The sequence below is a fragment of the Tripterygium wilfordii genome, chromosome 3 (genome assembly GCF_013401445.1).
Source record: "Tripterygium wilfordii isolate XIE 37 chromosome 3, ASM1340144v1, whole genome shotgun sequence".
Classification (NCBI taxonomy): Eukaryota; Viridiplantae; Streptophyta; class Magnoliopsida; order Celastrales; family Celastraceae; genus Tripterygium; species Tripterygium wilfordii.
This window is the reverse complement of record NC_052234.1, coordinates 1,527,003-1,547,124: the sequence shown is the minus strand read 5'-3', so window position 1 is coordinate 1,547,124 and position 20,122 is coordinate 1,527,003. Positions and strand designations below refer to the sequence as shown.

Sequence of the window (20,122 nt, the reverse complement as noted above, 5' to 3'; positions counted from 1 at the left end):
CTGGACTATGCTTCGTTGTTCAATCTGGGTTGTGCTTTGTTTTTTTGCAGATCTGGACTCTGGTTCGTTTTTTGCAGAGATGTATCGCTATAGTATCACTATAGTATCAATATAGTATCACCAACACCAAAAAACCACTAAAATGATGAAACTAGTATGCATACTTCATCTTCCTAACTACTTTTCCTTTCTTGATTTTCTTTTCTTGGTTACCTCTCTTGTTCGTTTTGAAAAAACATTTACAAGTGCAGAGATGTATCACTATAGTATCACGAACACAAAAAATTCATTAAAATGATACAATTGAACCAATATGCATACTTCTTCTTCCTAATTACTTTTCATTTCTTGGTTTTCTTTTCTTGGTTTGTACATCTCTTGCTCGTTTTGGAAAAACATTTACAGCTGCAGAGATGTATCACTATAGTATCACGAACATCAAAAATCCACTAAAATGACATAATTGAACCAGAAAGACATGTAATGCTATCAAATTTACATTCTAACATTTATATCATCATTTTATGAGCCAAAAATATAAATTGAACACTAAATTGGATCTTCTATTTAAAAGTATCACTATTGTATCACAATTCGTGGAGAGAGAAAATCAAAATTGAGGTTACTTTGGTAAAAGATGATCCCCAGTGTACTTTTTTAAAAGGATATTTTAGTGATTGTACTTTTTTACAATTAAGTATAATCTAGTGTACCGGCCTCCAAAAGTCCCAAAAAAAAATATTAGCAGAAGTCTAATTCATATGATAATTTGCCGGATATCAATATCACAAAAATATTAGCAGAAGTCTAATTCATATGATAATTTGCCGGATATCAATATCACCAAAATATTAGCAGAAGTCTAATTCATATGATAATTTGCCGGATATCAATATCACCTTTAAAAAAAAAAAATATTAGCAGAAGTCTAATTCATATGATAATTTGCCGGATATCAATATCACCTCCGGCATGGCTTAACGTGTGTGACCTGTGGGTCTTTCAAAAAAAAAAAATTTAGAAGAAGTCTAATTCATATGATAATTTGCCGGATATCAATATCATATAAGATACTCGGGTTGGACCACCTTTGGCCAGGGCGGGTCCTCAAAAAATTGTTTCCATCATTATCTGACCTGGAGTGCGCGCTCTCTCTCTCTTATATGTTTATCCGCCTCTCGTCGGAGCTCTGGCTACGTTTGCCGGAACCCGGCGATTGCAAGCCCTAATTCAGTTCTGGTGTCAGTTTCCTCGAAATGGAATTCTTGTAGGTTTTCTCTTGCTCGAGAGCGAGGAGAGAAAGCCAGTCATTAGGATTTCAAGGAGAAGGAGAAATGTCTCGCCAAATGACATCTTCTCCCTTTCACCAATCCAAGAGACTCGACAACAAATACGTGAGCCGATATCTTTTTCTGTTCTCGGAATTGTAACTTTTCTTGTGGTTTTGTTTGGTTGACTTGAAAATCGAGGGAAATAGAAGAGGAAATGGAGATTTCCCTTACTGTTTTCTGATACTTTTATTGTTCTTATTTTTCGTGTTTTCTTAGCAATTGCGGGAAAACACGAAAAATGGAAAAAAGTCCAACAGCTTTTGTTTTTGTTTTTCCCCTTTCAATGTCCCCACTTCTTAGTTCCAAGTAGCAAGAAGCCTATACATTATTGTTTAAGTGACTTCCTTGAGTGTGGTTTTGTATTTACACATGATAACTTGTCGTAGATACTTGGAGATGAGATTGGGAAAGGGGCATATGGTCGAGTTTACATAGGCTTGGATTTGGAGAATGGAGATTTTGTTGCGATCAAACAAGTGTCATTGGAGAATATTGCTCAAGAGGACCTCAATGTCATCATGGTTCAGTTTCGACATCTTTTTTAATTTTGTTATACTTTCATCTTAGTTTAATTTTATGCTTTTTTATCACTTGAATCATGGAAACACATTCGTATTGCTGTTTCCTAATTGTGAGATATAAGAATAGAAGAAACGACATTTAATAATTTCGTGAGATGATATTTCACATGAACAACTGTGCACAAGGCTCCCATAGTGGGCGGGGTTGAAGACAAACAAGATGTACGCAGACTTTACCCCACATAATATGTGGAGGGATTGTTTTCTGGAATTGAACATGTAACCTCTAGGTTGCACTTCTACAACTTTACCACTGGGCCACACATTTTTTTTCTCTTGTACGATATTTCACATATTTAAGAAAATATTAATCCATGGGCTACTTTAACCTTTATTTTAAATATGCTTTTAGTTGTAACTGAAGGTGCGCAACTCAAGATTGAATAATTTATTTGTTGGTTTAGGTCAAGTGTTATTGGATAACTTACTGGAGTAGCAAAGACATATCGTCAGGTGAACCATTGGACTCGAAGTTGAATTATTGCTTCGAGAATTGCTGTTTTGTCTCATGTAGAATGTGTGGGGGAAAGTGCAAGGTTAGGTTATGTAGGGGATAGGCCCTTAGTTGATGAACTTAAAGTTATGATCATGGGGACCTTTTCGTTATGGTGAATTCTTTATCTTTTCTGTTTCCCTTTTTCTTGAGATTTATAGGTCTATTGAAGTGCTAATTCCCAAGACTCGGTTCTTCTGATTTTAGATTGGGTTAGTCAGGTAGAATTATGTAGAGATAGTTTGTATCGGATATATATGGATATTTGGGTGAAAGTAGGGAAAACCCAAGCTCGATTAGGGTTTAATGTGGGAGTTGAGTTGCAAAACGATTTTTTTTGGAATGCAAAGAAGATTTTATTAAGGCTTCAAGGAGGTGCAACCGGAGATAGAGCTCCAAAAGGATTGATCAGAGAAATCAACTCTTTAACAATTTCAACAATCCAAAACTTATACTTGCTCTCATGATGATAGAGTAAGTGAGTAACTCTGTCGGAAGTGGGTAACCCCATAAAAAGGAAGCTCTTTCTATTTATTTGTATTTAGTTACTATCGCGCTCCTCTCTAGTACTTCCTTTAGTAAATGCCAATCTTACTGTCTTGGGAGTTGGGTCATTCAGGTGTCGACTTAGGGTCTTGAAAATGTTGACTCTTATATTGTGTAATGTACAACAAAGACTATAAATATTTAAATCTCGTATTACATTTTTTTCCTAGAAACAACGCTTCGCATTGCAGGGTAAGGCTGCGTATGTTTTCCCTTTGTTGACCTCACCTCCATTGCGGGAGCCTTGTTCATGGGAGTTGTTTACCTTTTACCTTCATTACCTATTTGTCATGCTGTTTCTGTTCTTATTTTTTTGACTGAAAATTTATGTTATTAGATTATGATCTAAGTACATCAGATATTTTGGGATATACCAGTGTTTTTCCCCATTTAGTCAGATCTATTTTTATGTTTGCTGGTAAAATTCAATTTTTATCGACCCTATCTAAATATAGGTTAGATTCTAGTATTGAAGTTACAGGCGTTGCGAATTCAGATGAGAATGTTATCATGTTTGAACCAGATCTGTCATAGTCTTATTTTGTAGGAATACTATCTTATAAAAATGTACTTTTACAGTTTTACTTCCATAGGAAAAAGAACTTATTTTTTACTTTTACTGTGTAAGTTTTGACTCACCAGTTACCGTTTCCCTTTTGCATACACATATATACCCATTTGTTTAATACTGAAGTACTATCTTATAAGAAGGAATTTTACTTGACTGTATAAGTTTGACTGACAAATGGCTATTTTCTTTTGCATACACGATCTATGGCTGGATGCTTAACGTTTCAGCAAGAAATTGACTTATTGAAGGTAGCCATTTCCATTTCTGATCACATTTCCATTTCTATTTTGTTTCCGTTTTATGCTGTTGATGTACTTAGCTGATGCTTTACCTGGAGTTGGGTTATATCTTAATCAGGGACCTCTTTGGGATAATCTAACATTGTTTTACTGTTGGGCTTTACCCGCCCTTATCCATCCATGTTCGATCATTTCCCAATTCGTCATATTTTGGAATTTATAATTTCTGCCCCTGGAAAGTGGTTAACTTCAAATCTTTGACAAAGTTAACAATATATACATAATAATTGGGATGGAATTTACTGATCAAATATTGATTGTACCTTCCTGTTGTCGCCATGCCTTTGTTTTGATGTGCTATTATTTGACAACCCTCTTGACTGTTGATGTCAATAAATTTAGACAACTTTGGAATACTATCGCGGCTTTAAAAACTTTATTTTATGCCATTTGAATGCAGAATTTGAACCACAAAAATATTGTGAAGTATCTTGGATCACTGAAGACGAAAACTCACCTTCACATTATTCTAGAGTGAGTGAACTGACATAGTTTCACAATGTGCAATTTGGCTTTGGTGCAACACGGAACTATGCTTTGATTACTCATTCTTTTTTTTTTTTCCTGTAAATTTATTCTGTAGGTACGTGGAGAATGGTTCACTTGCAAATATAATAAAACCGAATAGGTTTGGTCCTTTTCCGGAATCATTGGTTGCCGTGTACATATCTCAGGTATGATCATTTTGTTTTTTCTCCCCTGCTTTGTTCGAGGGCTCACTTTTATTAGTTCATGCTAATTACTTATGGAGCAGGTTTTGGAAGGCTTAGTTTATCTGCATGAACAAGGTGTCATCCATCGGGATATCAAAGGTGCAAACATTCTTACAACCAAAGAGGTATGCTAGTCGAGCATTTTTTTCATCTTTCTTTTTAAAATGTTTTTTGGTGGTAGCTTGTGGAACTACTCTTGCAAGTGACATTCTAAAATGGAGGGGACTGGTTCATGTTAGCTAGTGTTACATGTGCAAGAACAGTCGGGAAGATGATCATCATCCCTTAATTCACTGGGCAGTAGGCTTGAAACTATTATTGAGGGTCATGCCAGAGTACATTGAAAACCTTCTACTTTACCAGAACTCTGGTTGCCCAAGCAAAAGCAAGAGGAAAACTTGAATGGCAGCAATTCATAATGTGTTATGGACCATTTGGAAGGACAGAAACAGGAGATGCTTCAACAACTTAGAATCACATCATTGTAAAAAACATTGTTGTTGAAACTTTAGTTTTTTGGCTCGACAAAGAAAATTTATCTAGTGAAGCATTATTAAAACATTTCCCTATCCTTATTTCTGCTGTTTCTTGTTTTCTCCTGTGCATCTTTCAATAAAATTGCTTATTATCTATCGAGAAAAAAGTCATCTCTACCATCATGTGTGCTCGTTTGTACCTTAGCTTGTTTGAAAAGCATCATCCTGATGTTCCATGCATGGTCAATTCTCCTTGTTAATCTATTATGATGGTTGTTTTAGGTTGTGCATCAACGGTTTTCTTTTGGCTGGTCTCCATGAATTACTGGTTGAATTTTTTTCAGGGTCTCGTAAAACTTGCTGATTTTGGTGTTGCGACAAAATTAAATGAGGCTGATATTAATACTCATTCAGTTGTTGGGACACCATACTGGATGGCACCAGAGGTAAGTGTTCATAGTTGTTTGTTGGTATAGTCGCTAATTTTGTTTTGACAATTGGCATTTGTATGAGGTGGACCAATCATTTTTAGCAGTTTTTTTTATGCAAGGTCTTTCAAACTATACTGATTGGTTGTAACATAGATTTAGGTAGTGTCTTATGAGTGGTGATTTACTGTGCCTTCTTTTGGTTTTTGAAAGCAAATATGTAGTTATAGGTTTTTTAAATGTCTGGAGAAGTTGCACCTGGTGTAGAAGGCTCTCATGGTGGTTGTGGGGTCTAAGAAGGGAAATCATATGCATTCCTACTCATTTGTCCTGCATTTGAGAGAGGTTGTCCATGTGGTTGGAAACTGTGATGCCTAGACTACGGAGTGGACTTACTTTAGCTGTGATATAAAGTGCCATCATTTGTATTTGAGTTTACATGAAAATGGATTTCTATTTCATTTAACTCCCTAATTATTTGGCCTTTTTTCTTTTTCTGTTTCCTGAAATTTAAATGTAACTTTACCATTTCTCATTTTAATAATATATTGAGCCAGGCATAATGAAATCATAAGGTTTTACTATCACATCCCTTCTTTGCCTGGGCATGGATTATGCGTCTTTGCATCCTCATTACCTGGGCATGGATTATGTGTGCATGACTAAGGTATATGTAAAAAACAATTAACTATTCTGGAAATATGAGATGTGGGAGATGTTTATGATGCGTTTTGTCTGGTATCCACATGGCCTTATGTTTATGAAACTGATTTTCAGATTATCGAATTGTCTGGGGTTTGTGCTGCTTCTGACATTTGGAGTGTTGGGTGCACAGTGATTGAACTTCTGACGTGTGTGCCTCCTTATTATGATCTTCAACCTATGCCGGCTCTCTTTCGTATTGTTCAGGTTTGCTCACATTCTTCTCTGTTACTGTGCCTCATGTAAATTACAATAAGTTATTTTGACTTTTTTCCACCATTATTTCTTGCTTATGTGGTCATTGGTCAATGTTCCTTAGTGCTGGAACTTCTGGAATCGTCAGAATGTGCTTGATTTTCTTTCTGGACTCTGGAATAAATTGTTGGGCTGGTTGAATTTAATTTGAGAAAATATAATAATATGTTATATGTGTAATACAAAGTCTAGATGGCCCTGATCAATAATATTTTATATTTCTTTCATTTCCGGAGTACTGATAATTGTAACACTTTTGGGATGAAGAGGAATGTCTCTTGCAGATCCTACAATTCTATTTTGAAAAGTTTTCACCATTTTCTCTTGCTTGTGTTGCTCAATGTTTAACTTTTTTTTTTCCTGAGGGGGATAGAACCGCAGTATGTTCTGTTTCATTAAAATTGTTTGGTCTATTGAATACAATAGGAAAATTTGTGAGAATTTATGCTATAAAAATTCTAGATGACCATGATGAATAACTTTCTTTTTTCTTTTTCTTTTCTACCATTGTGTCTTTATATGCCTGCTAAACGAGTTGACCCCTACGTTGTTTGTCATAAGAGCTTCGATGATTCTGGTGATTTCAAAAATTATTATTTTTTATTCAGGATTTGCATCCTCCACTACCTGACAGCTTATCTCCAGACATTACAGATTTCTTGCGCCAGTGCTTCAAGAAGGTAACGTGGATAGGTTCTTTTCTCAGTGTACGCCTATGGCATTCAACAAAAACGAGGAAGTATTTATGATTGAATTTAACTTTAAATGATAACTGTCTCGTCTCACAAACTACTCTATGGCAGTTGAAAAGGAAGGTCAAGATGGATGGAAATGAATTGTATAGTATTTTATGAATGCAATGTGATTAAAAGCTAGAAAACAACCAAACCTTTTAGTATTTTATTCTTCATTATTTATCTTTCCTACATAGCTTTGTATGTTCAGTTGTGTGGATTCAAACCTAAACAAGTAGGTATAAGATTTCGTTTTGCTTTTGCTTTAGAACCACCCATGCGAACCTTCGTAGGGTAGTATTGTGAGAGATTTCAAATACTCAAGTAATTGTGTTAAGTGTGAGCTGTGAGTTCGATGTTTAAATGTGAGTAGATAACCTTGTTGACACCTGATGAGAATTATGCAGTTTGATAACGTTACGACTTCCATATTTCAGGATGCTAGGCAGAGGCCTGATGCAAAAACTCTGCTGTCTCACCCGTGGATACAAAATTGTAGGCGTGCTTTGCAGTCACCTCTTCGGCATAGTGGAACTCTGAGGTCGATATATGATAAGTATCATTTTCTTATTTTGGTTCTTGATGTCGGGCAATTCTACATAAAAAAAATTATTCTTCTTTTGATTTTTTGATCTTGTTCATCTGCTCAAACCTGGCTCTCAGTCTCTCTCTCTGTCACGTTAGTTTTTGAAAGTTGGTCGTTTTTTCCTCTCTTATTTTAATTGACCTGACTCTTCTCTGATATGGCACTCTAAGAGTTTTGTAAGCCTCTTTGACACCACAGAGTTTCTTTTGTTTCTTCAAGGCATTTTCAGTTAGCTGCCTGACATGGTTCCTTTTAAGATTGTAGTATAAGTGATTTAGAAGATGCATTTCCTTTCTTTTGAATCTATTTGGCAGAAACATAGAGGAAGATGTTCCTCTGGATGAAGAAACCTCAAATGGAGATAACCGGAGCACTGGTGGAAGCCCTCAAATGGAGAAAGCTGAAGAATCGCCCTTGAATTTTGAAACTGTGAGAGGATATTACCGTCTTTTCATGTCTCAGAATTTGTCTTTGCATTGCTCTACTTATTGGGAAATCTCCATTTCAGGTTTCAAACACAAACTTATTGTCAACAAAGGTTACTGATGTGATTGAGTCTACTAAGGATGAAGTTTGTAATGGTGATCTTACTGAGGAAAATACCAATAATTTAGAAACTGATCTTCAGTCGGATCAAGTTCCCACCTTGGCTATCCATAAAAAGTCGTCTTTACATGACTCTAGTATATCTGACAATGAAGTGGTGGCTTCTCGTGATCGGATTGAGCTTCAAAAGGCAACACACAGAGATGATCAGGTTGAAGTTCTTATGAATGTTGAGGTGGAATCTTCTAATGCAGGAAGGAATAAGGTTGCTGTAAAGCATGGGGGAAAAGGAAGTTCTATAGAAAATAGCGGATCATTTGGTTTCAGAACAAGAATTGAAGACGATAGCTTTCAAAAGGTAATTCAGGGTTTTTGATGGTACATTCTGTTGATATGTGGTGAATGTTTGTGTAATTCTGGGTTTTTGAGATTATTCACTTGTAATCTCTATGCTATCTGCTGTTGCATCTTTGCACAATGCACATGTGTTTGCACGTGGCCTGCATCCATCTTGTTGTGTTACTAGGAGCTTAATTGTCAATTATCATGACATTATCATGTGCATTTTGACAATCTCTTATGTTGTGCATTGTTGTGTTTCATTTATCTTTGAGCACATAAAATTTTTTTTTCCTTTATTTTTTCATTCAAAGGTTGGGAAAAAAGCTTGTTTCTCGATTTGTGTTGTGATATAAGGTGTTTTTCTGGGGCGTTTGTCGATTTCTCTATTGAATATGGGCTTTTGTGGAAGCTTTATATGTAAATCATCTATGAGAGGTAGCAAATAGCCAAGGGTCCTATTTGCTTTCTTGAAGTTTTCAAAATAGAGTGAGAGTCTTTACTTGGGTAAACTTCCATTTTAGAAGGTGGAAGGCATAGCATACAGGAATATGGCGGCTAAAGTATAATCCCTGATGAAAATGTCAGATTTTAATGAATTTAGAATCTTGAATGGAGCATGACACTCAACTGTGATTTGGCCTCCTTGTTGTACATAAGAAAGTGATATTAAGGTGAAGGATTTTGCTAGAGTGCAATGCCTGCATCTCTAATTTTTCAGTGAATTTTGAGCAGATTGCAGTTTCTGGCCTTGGTAGCCTGCCAAAGCTGAGTTGCAATATCACTTTCTTATAGTTTTACATGTTTACAAAAATTTTGCACAACGCACCAATTCTATGTGTAAAATTTTTTTTAAAAAACTTCAACTGCAATCTTTCGGTGACGAAAATTGTTTGGATTTGTTAAATTTGGCTCATAAGTCGCACATACACTCTATCTAAAAGGACCTATTAGAGAGAGGAGAGGGTACCACAGTAATGCACATATTATTCACCCAAACTAGATGATTATCTCTTAACACTCTCCTCATTTGTGGCCATGGCCCAAGAAATGGGTAGAGGTAAAGCCATCTATAGAATTAAAATGACATTTAGATATTTTTCTATCCGTCTTACCCTATTTTTGGTGTTTTCCCTATACTTTTTGCTTGTGGTACTTCTTACGTTAATTTATGTTTGTTGATTTTTACCTATCACTAAGTATGATTTATGTGAGTCTATCTTTGAAGACGGCGAAGGCAACAGTGACCTTGGGAGGAAATGGTTTGAGTAGATTCAGCGACACTCCTGGAGATTCTTCGCTGGATGACTTGTTTTGTCTGTCGGGTAAGAACCTGGGCAATCGAGCAGCTGAAGCTTCAACTTCTGCAGCAACATCAAATGTGAACCAAGCTAATGCTAGTGTTGCTGAAGCTGACAAAAATGATTTAGCGACAAAGTTGAGGGCTACAATTGCGCAAAAGCAAATGGAGAATGAATTGGGTAAGACAAATGATGGTGGCAATTTGTTGCGGCTAATGATGGGTGTTCTGAAGGATGATGTGATTGATATTGATGGTTTGGTAGGTTAAGATATGATGTGTCAAATTGTGAAGTGTGTGCTTATTTGTTTGCTGTTCTTAACATTGATCTGTAAGAGCATTGCTTTGTTTCACAGGTTTTTGATGAAAAAATGCCTGCAGAAAGCCTATTTCCTCTGCAGGTAACATGGCTTTCTTCTCCTTTTTTATGGGCGATCTTTAGTGATTCATTTTTGTCAGTATATGCATTTTGGACTTGCACTTGTGATTTGTATTATGATTGTTATTTGCTTTTCCTACAGAAATTTATGTGATGCTTGTTGAGAAGGATGGATTTTCAGACTCATTAAGTTGTTTTTAGGCTGATAGTAGTTTGCTTTGTTACACGCACGAATTTGATGGTGTCATAATTTCTTCTTGAATATTATTTGTGGTTGACTGTAAATTCACTACAAAGCAGCCTCATGCATGTTTAATCATATGGGTTCTATGTTTTAGCTGTTAGCTACAGTTGTGTGTACAAACTGTTTTGATCTGTGAAAATTGTCCATGCTTGATTGCATACATGGTTTTATTTGCCATCTCCTTTCAACTGAAATGAAATCTACCCGCTTTTCTTTTTCGTATCCTAATCTCTTGGCCTTATTGACAAGAATTAGGACTGACCTACTTCTAACATGCAAAAACAAAATGTCTTACCGATCTTCACTCACTCTTCCAGTTGATATGATGCTCCAGGTTCCCGCCTTGCATAAATCGTACAGATCTGTATCTGGAATATTGATTAGTCATGTTTATGTTTTGACACACTTTTTTTTGTGGTGCTGCTGTCCATTTGTGCAAAACAAGATCTTAGACATTCTCGCGTGGACAACTGCAAGGAAATGTGGTTTTTATTTTTTATTTTTTTAATGATCTCAAGAGGCAAACATCATGTTGTAAGCAATAGATTACCTTAAGAGTTCATAGACTTTTTTGTCTTGTTCATGAATCATTCGCTCTTTCTAAGTGGGTTGGCACAATGACACTGTCTTGGAGATCCTAGGCAAAATTTTGCACATTTAATATCTGAAAGGGACCACATTTAATCTCCTTGAACATTGGGGAATCTGGCATTTTGTTCATCAAATCAATGGAAAATAAAGTGCTGTGGGTTCTTATAATGGTTAAGGAAAGAGAACGTAGGTTTTGCGCACTTTTTGTTACGTTTGTACCATGTTCTCTAGAAGTTCGCTCATGTATGTGCCTTCATTGCCTTGCAAGTTGCAACACCATAGGCGCGTTTTGTGAGTTTAATCGTCACTCTTTCCATTCTGGGATGTCATAATTTTCATTGCGAAGAAAGTTAAAGTCATTACTTTTCTGTGTAGCCCTTTTGGAAAAAAACATTAAACATAAGATTCATTGAAATCATTTATCTTAAGTTGTTTGCATAAAAGATCATTATGGTATATGATCGATATCCATGTCTTTGTGGAAATTGAACTACTCGAATGCCAATGCGATTCAGAGGAGGATTATTTTTTTAACTGAATGGTGATCAATATAAAATAGACTTTAAAATGTGGTAAATTATTCAATTGGAACTTGAGGATAATATCTTCTTGCTCCATTGCACTAGTAATCTGATAATTATACAGTAACGAATAGTCAAATGCGTGCATGCTTGTCGTTTCTGGTATCTGCAGATTGTTGTAGCGTCGGTGTGTTGGTGAGGTAGAATGTCGGTGAAGTAGGTGGTGTATTTACAATAGTGTCTCTATTATAATGATGTGTTGTTGTAATAATATGTGTACTATTCTATATATGGCTGTATTATGTGCAGCGATAAGAGACAAGGAAATAACCCAACTGAAACACTCAGTTCACTCCCGTGCTCTCTCTCTCTCTTCCTCTCTCTCCCTCCCTCCCCTTTCTTTTCTTCTATTTCATCTCTGTCTGCAAATCAACTCAGACGATTTCAAGAAAATCTGGTACCATACTATGGACTATTCTAGCAAATACTGGAAACAGTTGTTTTAATTAGCGTACCATGTGCTTTCTCTTTTCTTTGCTTGCTATATTTATTTCTTACTACTAGGAGATCTTAATCTATGGGGTTTTCTTCACTGCCTTTTGCTAGTTTTTGTTTGATATCTTTTTTGCTTTTCTTATCAGGGCTTAATGATGTTCTGAAACCAAAACTACTAAGTAATTTTTGTACTTCATAAATGTTTTCTTTAATACATACTGTTAAGCGTATGGCTGCCCAGTGTCTATTGTATGGATCAAAAAGATTTTGGAAAGTAACTGTGGGAATGATTAGTTAGAGCCCGATAATTTATCGTTGTTGTTAATTAACTTGGAAAAGTTGTAGCATTATTTTGTTTTTGCTTGTTAGGCTGTTGAATTCAGCAGGGTGGTTGGTTCACTAAGACCCGAGGAATCAGAGGATACTATCGTGTCTGCATGTCATAAGCTAATTACTATCTTTAACCAGCGCCCTGAACAGAAAATGGTTTTCATTACCCAGCATGGTTTGCTTCCTCTAATGGAATTGCTTGAGGTTCCTAAAACAGGTGTAAGTCATTCAATAGGTCTTTTTTCCTATAAGTAAATTGCTTACATCATTATTAGCTTTAGCATGAAACATTTTAGCAGCATATTATGAGAACTGAAATATTTCTAATGCAGGTAATGTGTTCTGTGCTTCAACTTATAAATAAGCTCGTAAAAGATAACACTGATTTCCAGCAAAATGCTTGTCTTGTTGGCTTGGTAAGTTTTATGTGTACTCAATTTTATTTTTTTTTGTAACGTCAAAGAATGCTTAACATTCTGTGGCGACTGCTATATTTTCTTTCCTCTTTCACTTGCTTACTGCATTACTGGATGTTACCTGGGAAATTTGTCCTAATTATTAGAAGATTCGTTCCTGGAGGAAAGCTCTATTTTAAACTATTAGGTTGTACAGTAGGTCAACTTTTTCTTTTTTGCCTCATATTTGATGAACATGGTAATACTGGGCAGTGGCTTGGAGCTCTGTCTCCGTTTTTTTTTAGTACAGTGATTGAGTTACACTTGCATGGATGTCTTTTTATTTATTTATTTATTTATTCCCTTTTTTCCTTCTTTTGGTCACTAAGTAACATGTTTTGTCTTTGTTTTCTTTGTACTCTGCATTTTTTTTGTTTAATACTCGTGTCCTTCAATTGATGTCCCTTCAGCTTAAGGACACAATTGTCATTTCTATTGATGTGCCTTTGACGTGATAACATGATTATAATCTATGTTCTATATAGTTTTGTTTATTTGCAAGTTACATGACAGATTCCTGTGGTGATGAGCTTTGCGGTACCAGATCGTCCCCGTGAAGTTCGTATGGAGGCAGCTAATTTTCTGCAGCAGCTTTGCCAGTCTAGGTTAAGAGTTTGTTCCATATGTTACCTTCTCTCCAGTACAATAGCAAAAGATGGATTTGGACTTAAAAAGGTGTATTTTTCCATGCAGCTCCTTGACGTTACAGATGTTCATTGCATGCCGTGGGATACCTGTCTTGGTTGGCTTTCTGGAGGCTGATTATGCAAAGTTCAGGTTTGTAGTTCTCTGATCTATGAAAGGGACATATTTTGTTAAGGGTGTGAAAAATTCCTCATGTGTGTCATTTTGGTTGGCCATACAATACAAGCAAAAGTTCGCTAAAAAGTAAAATCATAGCTGTTTTAAGCTTGCTTTAAAAAGGAAAATTCCCTTACATGTATTGATAGGCTTATTCTTAATTGTCATGAAAAGAGAAATATGTCAACATGTTTGAATACTTGTATGTGGTGGCAGATAGTAGATGCTGTAGATGTTCGTAACTTCGTAGAAACAAAAGGTGGTTAGCTTTTACAAGAAGTAAACATGACATATTTCTTTCAGCGTGAAATTAGTAGCAGACTGTATTCATTACTGAAGGATAAGATTGTGAATCTGGCATTAAAGGGCAATTCTTACTCTGGAAATTAGGTCTTGTATTATTAAGATTCTTAACTGAAGTAAATGTTTGTAAGAAACTTTCACATTTGTAGCGCCACTTCAGTGGTTAGCCTGTGCTTCTGGCACATCATTTAGAAACTCATCTCTAATATTTCTTTGTGTTGTTCCTTCTAAGATATCCTCCTTTCAGTTTCCTTTATTTTTAATGTGTGTGATGATTCAAATTTCACATCCAGAGAAATGGTTCACCTTGCTATTGACGGCATGTGGCAAGTCTTTAAGCATCAGGGATCAACTCCGAGAAATGATTTTTGTCGAATAGCTGCAAAGAATGGGATATTGCTTAGGCTTATAAATACTCTTTATAGCTTGAATGAGGCTACTCGATTAGCATCAATATCAGTTGGTGGTGGATTTGCCGTTGATGGTCCTGTACAACGACCACATTCAGGTCAATTGGATTCCAACCTTCCTATTTTCGATCAGAATGAGACAACTCTTTCTGCTTCCGATCAGTCTGATGTTCTTAAAATCAGGAAAGGAATAATTGATCCAAATGGTATACTGGAACCTTCACGGACTTCGACTTCAAGTTTGCAAAGGTTGGATGCCAATCAAACAGAGTCCCGACATCTTCCCATGGACACTGATAGGTCTCAATCTAGCAATGCAACGTTGGAAACTTCAGCTGCCAAAGAAGTTCCAGACCCATCACCTTTGGATCAGACTGTGAGTTTAGGAACTAAGGAACTGTCAGCTCCTATATTTAAAGAGCGGGATACTGTAGATCGTTGGAAAGTTGACCCTTCTCGAGCAGAAGTTGACCTTAGATTGCAGCGAGTCCCTAACTCTGGTAGTAGAACATCTATAGATAGACCACCAAAATTGACAGAAAGTGCATCAAATGGCTTTCCTTCTAGAGTAGCGACTCAACCAGAACAAGTGCGGCCTCTCCTAAGCTTGTTGGAAAAGGAACCCCCTTCTCGACGTTTTTCTGGGCAGCTCGAGTATGTACGCCAGCTACCAGGAATGGAGAGGCATGAAACTATACTCCCTCTACTTCATGCATCTAATGAAAAGAAAACTAATGGTGAATTGGACTTTCTGATGGCAGAATTTGCAGGTATTTTGAATGCTGCCCCATTATTTTCTTTCTGGAATTGGTGGAAATGTTAATATATATTGCCCTCATTTTCTGATCAATTTTGTTTGCTGTTGGGATTGCAATTTTCTTGGAACCTGTGTTTAAGTTTTTCTATTATTTGGATCTTGTTAAGATTAGTTGAATGACAACCCGATAAGTTAACTTGTTGGGTTGGGGCATTTCATATTATTATATACATATTCTAACACTCCTCATGTGTGAGTTGGGCAATCCGATGACCCTACATGTGCATAACAAATGAGGCCCAACACTATGACTACTCTCACACAAGGCCCGTACATGGTGCAACAACAAACACACATAAAGGCCACACTTGGGGCAACAACAAATGGGGTTTAAATTGCGGAAGCTAAGTTTTGAACCCAAGACCTTCTGCTCCGATACCATAATAAGATTAGTTATTTTGCCATTCAACCCAATAAGTTAACTTTTTGGATTGGGGCATTTGACATTATTATACATATTTTAACAGATCTCTTTTCCCCTAACTGTTTTAGTGTTTTACACCATTCGATTTATGATGGTTTCTCTTTTTCTCCATGGTCTGTTATGGTTTATTGATTCGAGTGTTGCAGACTTCAGATCCAATTTCATTGAGGATTCTGAATCTATTTTTTTTCCATTTTTACTCCTTACCTAAATAAAGAAAAAACACCTTTTTACAAAATTTTCTAATTTTTTTTCTCTGTTCTGTATTTGTGTTGTATTTCTCGAGGTCAATGACATCTTTGTATGGTTGCACAGAGGTATCTGGACATGGAAGGGAAAATGGAAATTTTGATTATGCATCCAGAATTTTACACAAAACAGTGAATAAGAAGGTTGGACCACTGGCTTCTGGTGATGCTGCTGCCTCCACACCTGGTATTGCATCACAAACAGCGTCAGGGGTGCTCTCTGGTTCAGGTGTACTGAATGCCAGACCAGGGAGTGCAACATCATCAGGATTACTTTCGCACATGGTAGCAACAATGAATGCAGATGTTGCCAGGGAATACTTGGGAAAAGTAGCTGATCTTCTATTTGAGTTTGCTCAAGCAGATACAACTGTAAAATCGTACATGTGTAGCCAAAGCTTACTTAGCCGACTTTTCCAGATGTTCAATAGAATAGAACCCTCTATTCTGTTAAAGGTGGGGGAATCTATTTTGCTGAGTTTATCCAAATCTTATTATAACTCACTGCTCTTTTTAATCATGTTGCTGCTTATCAATTTACAGATACTAAAGTGTATCAATCATTTGTCAACTGATCCAAACTGCTTGGAGAATCTTCAGCGTGCAGATGCTATCAAATATCTTATCCCAAACCTTGAACTCAAAGATGGGCCTCTGATATCCCAAATACATACTGAGGTCAGCCTTCATAGCTTACCTGCTTTAACAGTATATTGCATGGCACCATACCATATGGCTTGGTTAATGCCTCCTCTTTCTTCCTGTGGGGGACAGATCCATAAGTTGAATACCCTGAACCAGTGGTTTAAAAAAATCATTGCATAGTCACATTCTCTTGATGTGTTATATGTTTGGGTTTACTTGTTTAAGCATATGACTATGTTTATTAAAAACTGTTAGAATATATTAGTATTTGGCCCACCCCACTTGATGTAATACCATTAGGGTTTGTCTATGATGCTATAAATAAACAACTCTCACGGTTGTGAGAGTAAGACCTATTCACTATTACAACAAAAACATATGGCTGGTTTGAGAATGTTTTTTTTCTTTCCATATCCTGATCTACAATTGAGACTTTTATGTTTGTGTAGATTCCCTTTTATGATTAATTATCACCTTTTTCTCTTTGTGATAATGGATAACTTTATTGGTTTATTTTTCAACTCACTAAACCGATGATGACTTCATGTTACTATTTTCTTTTGTAAGTTTGTGCTGAATTTCAGTTCTTGTTTTGTTCAGTTATATTCATTTGCTAGAATAACTGTACAGAAAACATTGTCTGCATTTATAATAAGTTTTGTTGACATATGCTTTTCTTAAACTGATGTGAATTTAATTAACCTTTTTTTCCTCCTTAGCATGTATTTCCTTAGTTTTGTAATATGTTGTATTGATCTCATGGACACTGTAAAGTCTGTTTTTTATTCATTAGTGAGTAAATTTTTCTTGAACAGAATTCTACTTTCAGCATATTTAGACCATTCAGTTGATATCAGAACAATTTTTATCCTTCTGGTGGAAAAGGAAAACTATTGTAGCGTAGAGGATACAACTGGCACTCTGCTATGAAAACTTTCGCTCTACCATTATCCACTGTATTGTGTTAGAAATTTTCTTTGTTTCACGAAAAAACATATGTACACAATAGCTGTAAAGCAAAAGCTATGGTAAATCCTGCTAGATTAATCTGCATTGAATGTGCTGATTGCTGAATAGTTGATCTTTTACATGTATAATATGTTGTTTCATTTTATTTTCTGTAGTTTTGTTCTGTGAGTAAATTCTTATATTGTTGCATAATTTTTGTGCTCTGAAGGTCCTCAATGCGCTATTTAATCTATGCAAGATTAATAAGAGGAGACAGGAACAAGCAGCTGAAAATGGAATTATACCACACTTGATGAATTTTATTATGTCTGATTCTCCATTGAAACATTGTGCATTGCCTCTACTGTGTGACATGGCTCATGCATCTCGTAATTCAAGAGAGCAATTAAGGGCTCATGGTGGTCTAGATGTGTACTTGAGCCTGCTTGATGATGAGCTTTGGTCTGTAACAGCATTGGATTCAATTGCTGTTTGTTTGGCTCACGACAATGACAACCGCAAAGTGGAACAAGCTTTGCTGAAGAAGGATGCAGTTCTGAAGTTAGTGAAGTTTTTCCAGTGCTGTCCCGAACAACATTTTGTGCATATATTGGAGTCATTCCTGAAAATTATTACGTATGTACCCTCGTTGCCCTTTATATCTTTCACTATACAGGATGTAGGTCTACGTTAGAATCAGTGTACTGGTTGATCTCTGCATTCATGGTTATATGCCAATTACTGAGCATATAAGATACCAAGACCACTAATTTTGAGTGATTGTCGTTCTTGCTTGTTCCCCTGTATCTTTCTCACTTGTTACCCTACATCAGGCACCCAGCCTTCTTGCAACCCACTGGTTTCATCTAATAAATCAGGTGCTTTCTTTAGAAAAGTTGTTGACTCATGCAATTTTTAGATACCCTTAGATATCCTATAATCCATCATTTTATGATATAGGGAACAGGTATCATCGTCTCATTTTTGGTTTATGTACTTGCCTTTTGGCATTCATCTTGGAATGCTTTGTACTACTCACTCCTCAGTAGTATTTACTTTGTGTTTAAACTTGTTACTTTGTCAGCTTGTTGTTCTCTTTTCCCTCTTGGCTTGGGGATCAGACTGAATCTTTTGTATGCAGGAAATCATCTCGGATAAACACAACTCTAGCTGTTAATGGGTTGACACCATTACTCATCTCGAGGCTAGACCATCAGGACGCCATAGCTCGTCTTAATTTGCTGAAGCTTATTAAGGTGAGAGATTATGTTCATCTTGGATTTCCGTTTTCTTTATTTTGTATGTTGTACTTTTTTTTGTGTTTTTTTTTTTTTTTTTAATTTCATCTGGAAACTATAATGCAGTAATGCGGTCCAGTATTACCATTTAATACTTCGCCAATGTTGTTATACTCATTGGATGGTATCATATTGATTGACGCTTACTTTTCAAGGGTTGAGAAGCTTCTTTAGGTCGCCTAAGTTATTTCATTTAGGAAGTGAACTTGAGAAGTTCAGCTAGTTCTATGGAATTGTTGGTGGTTGAGTTTGTTGTGGGAAAATGTTCTTTATCTCTGTCTCTGTCTGTCTGTCTCATTCACAAGTTCATTACACTGATTTGGGTTTGTCTTCTGTTTTATTATCTGTCTTCTGGGCTACGATTGATGACTTCGGTTGGACTTCCATGTCAAACGAGTTCTTTTAAACGTATTTGGAAAACATATTATGCTTCTTGTTGTTTTTTTTATCAGTTCATTTTAAAATATTTTTAATTGTTTATTCTTGTCCCTGCCATATTTTATTCAATTTCGCATTGAAAGTTGGGTAGAATCTTTTCCTTTTTCCTTGCATAATCGTAGGTGAGAAGTGTTGTGATGAAATTTTTTTATGGCAGGCTGTTTATGAGCACCATCCTCGACCAAAGCAGTTGATAGTAGAAAACGATTTGCCTCTGAAACTTCAATGTTTAATTGAAGAACGCAGAGATGGGCAACGATCTGGGGGCCAAGTGTTGGTTAAACAAATGGCTACTTCGCTTCTTAAAGCACTTCACATTAATACTGTTCTGTAAATTGATGTGTTAAATTTTCTTCTTCCCAGTGTGTGTATATGCTTTTGTTTTGATGCTCCCCACCCAGGAAAGAAAAGGAAAAAAAGAAAGCCCAAACAAAATGCGTAAAGCATTGCATATATATAGTTCTTTTGGAAGAAATGCTCAAGTTTTGCAGATGTACTCTCTCTCTCTTTTCGCTTTTTTATTTGGGGTTTATATAATTTGCTTCACTTGTTTTTTATTCCCCGCTAAGTGAAGGATGCATCAGCAACAGCATTCGGCAGCCTGAAACTGGTTTGTTTTGGGTTTTAGAGTTTAGAGTTTATAAATAGTATTTCATGGCTTGGAACCTTATTTTTTCCTTGTCATAGCTTTTTGTGGTTTCTGCTGCTTCTCACACCCCTTCTTAATTCTGGTGGACATTCTTTGCAAGAAAATATATCATGTAACTTTTGTTGACGGCCTTACATAGGAAACCCAATTCAGTGTTGTCCTAATCGCTTTTTGAAATGGGGAGGGGATCGGAAAGGTCTTTTGGTTGTCCTAATCGTTATTTGAA

General features: G+C 36.2%; 1 protein-coding gene across 2 annotated transcripts; it reads left to right on the top strand.

Annotated features, from left to right (window-relative positions):
* Window positions 1-1,113: 1,113 nt before the first annotated feature.
* On the top strand, window positions 1,114-19,784 carry LOC119989580 (MAP3K epsilon protein kinase 1-like). 2 transcript variants are annotated; one of them, XM_038835198.1, is made up of 24 exons: window positions 1,114-1,394; window positions 1,718-1,852; window positions 3,750-3,770; window positions 4,222-4,295; window positions 4,405-4,495; window positions 4,576-4,659; window positions 5,355-5,456; window positions 6,216-6,347; window positions 7,004-7,075; window positions 7,567-7,670; window positions 8,030-8,144; window positions 8,224-8,619; window positions 9,829-10,161; window positions 10,257-10,301; window positions 12,500-12,679; window positions 12,793-12,876; window positions 13,429-13,520; window positions 13,609-13,692; window positions 14,313-15,199; window positions 15,986-16,374; window positions 16,462-16,596; window positions 17,741-18,147; window positions 18,653-18,767; window positions 19,405-19,784. In XM_038835198.1, exons 1-24 carry the CDS (start codon window positions 1,335-1,337, stop codon window positions 19,579-19,581), a joined length of 4,314 nt encoding a protein of 1,437 aa, XP_038691126.1. In that variant the 5' UTR covers window positions 1,114-1,334; the 3' UTR covers window positions 19,582-19,784. The 2 variants fall into 2 exon arrangements, with proteins under 2 accessions (XP_038691126.1, XP_038691135.1); XM_038835207.1 differs by lacking the exons at window positions 1,114-1,394; window positions 1,718-1,852; window positions 3,750-3,770; ... (1 more) ...; window positions 4,405-4,495; window positions 4,576-4,659 and having other exon boundaries at window positions 5,375-5,456; window positions 6,274-6,347; window positions 19,405-19,581.
* Window positions 19,785-20,122: the final 338 nt, after the last annotated feature.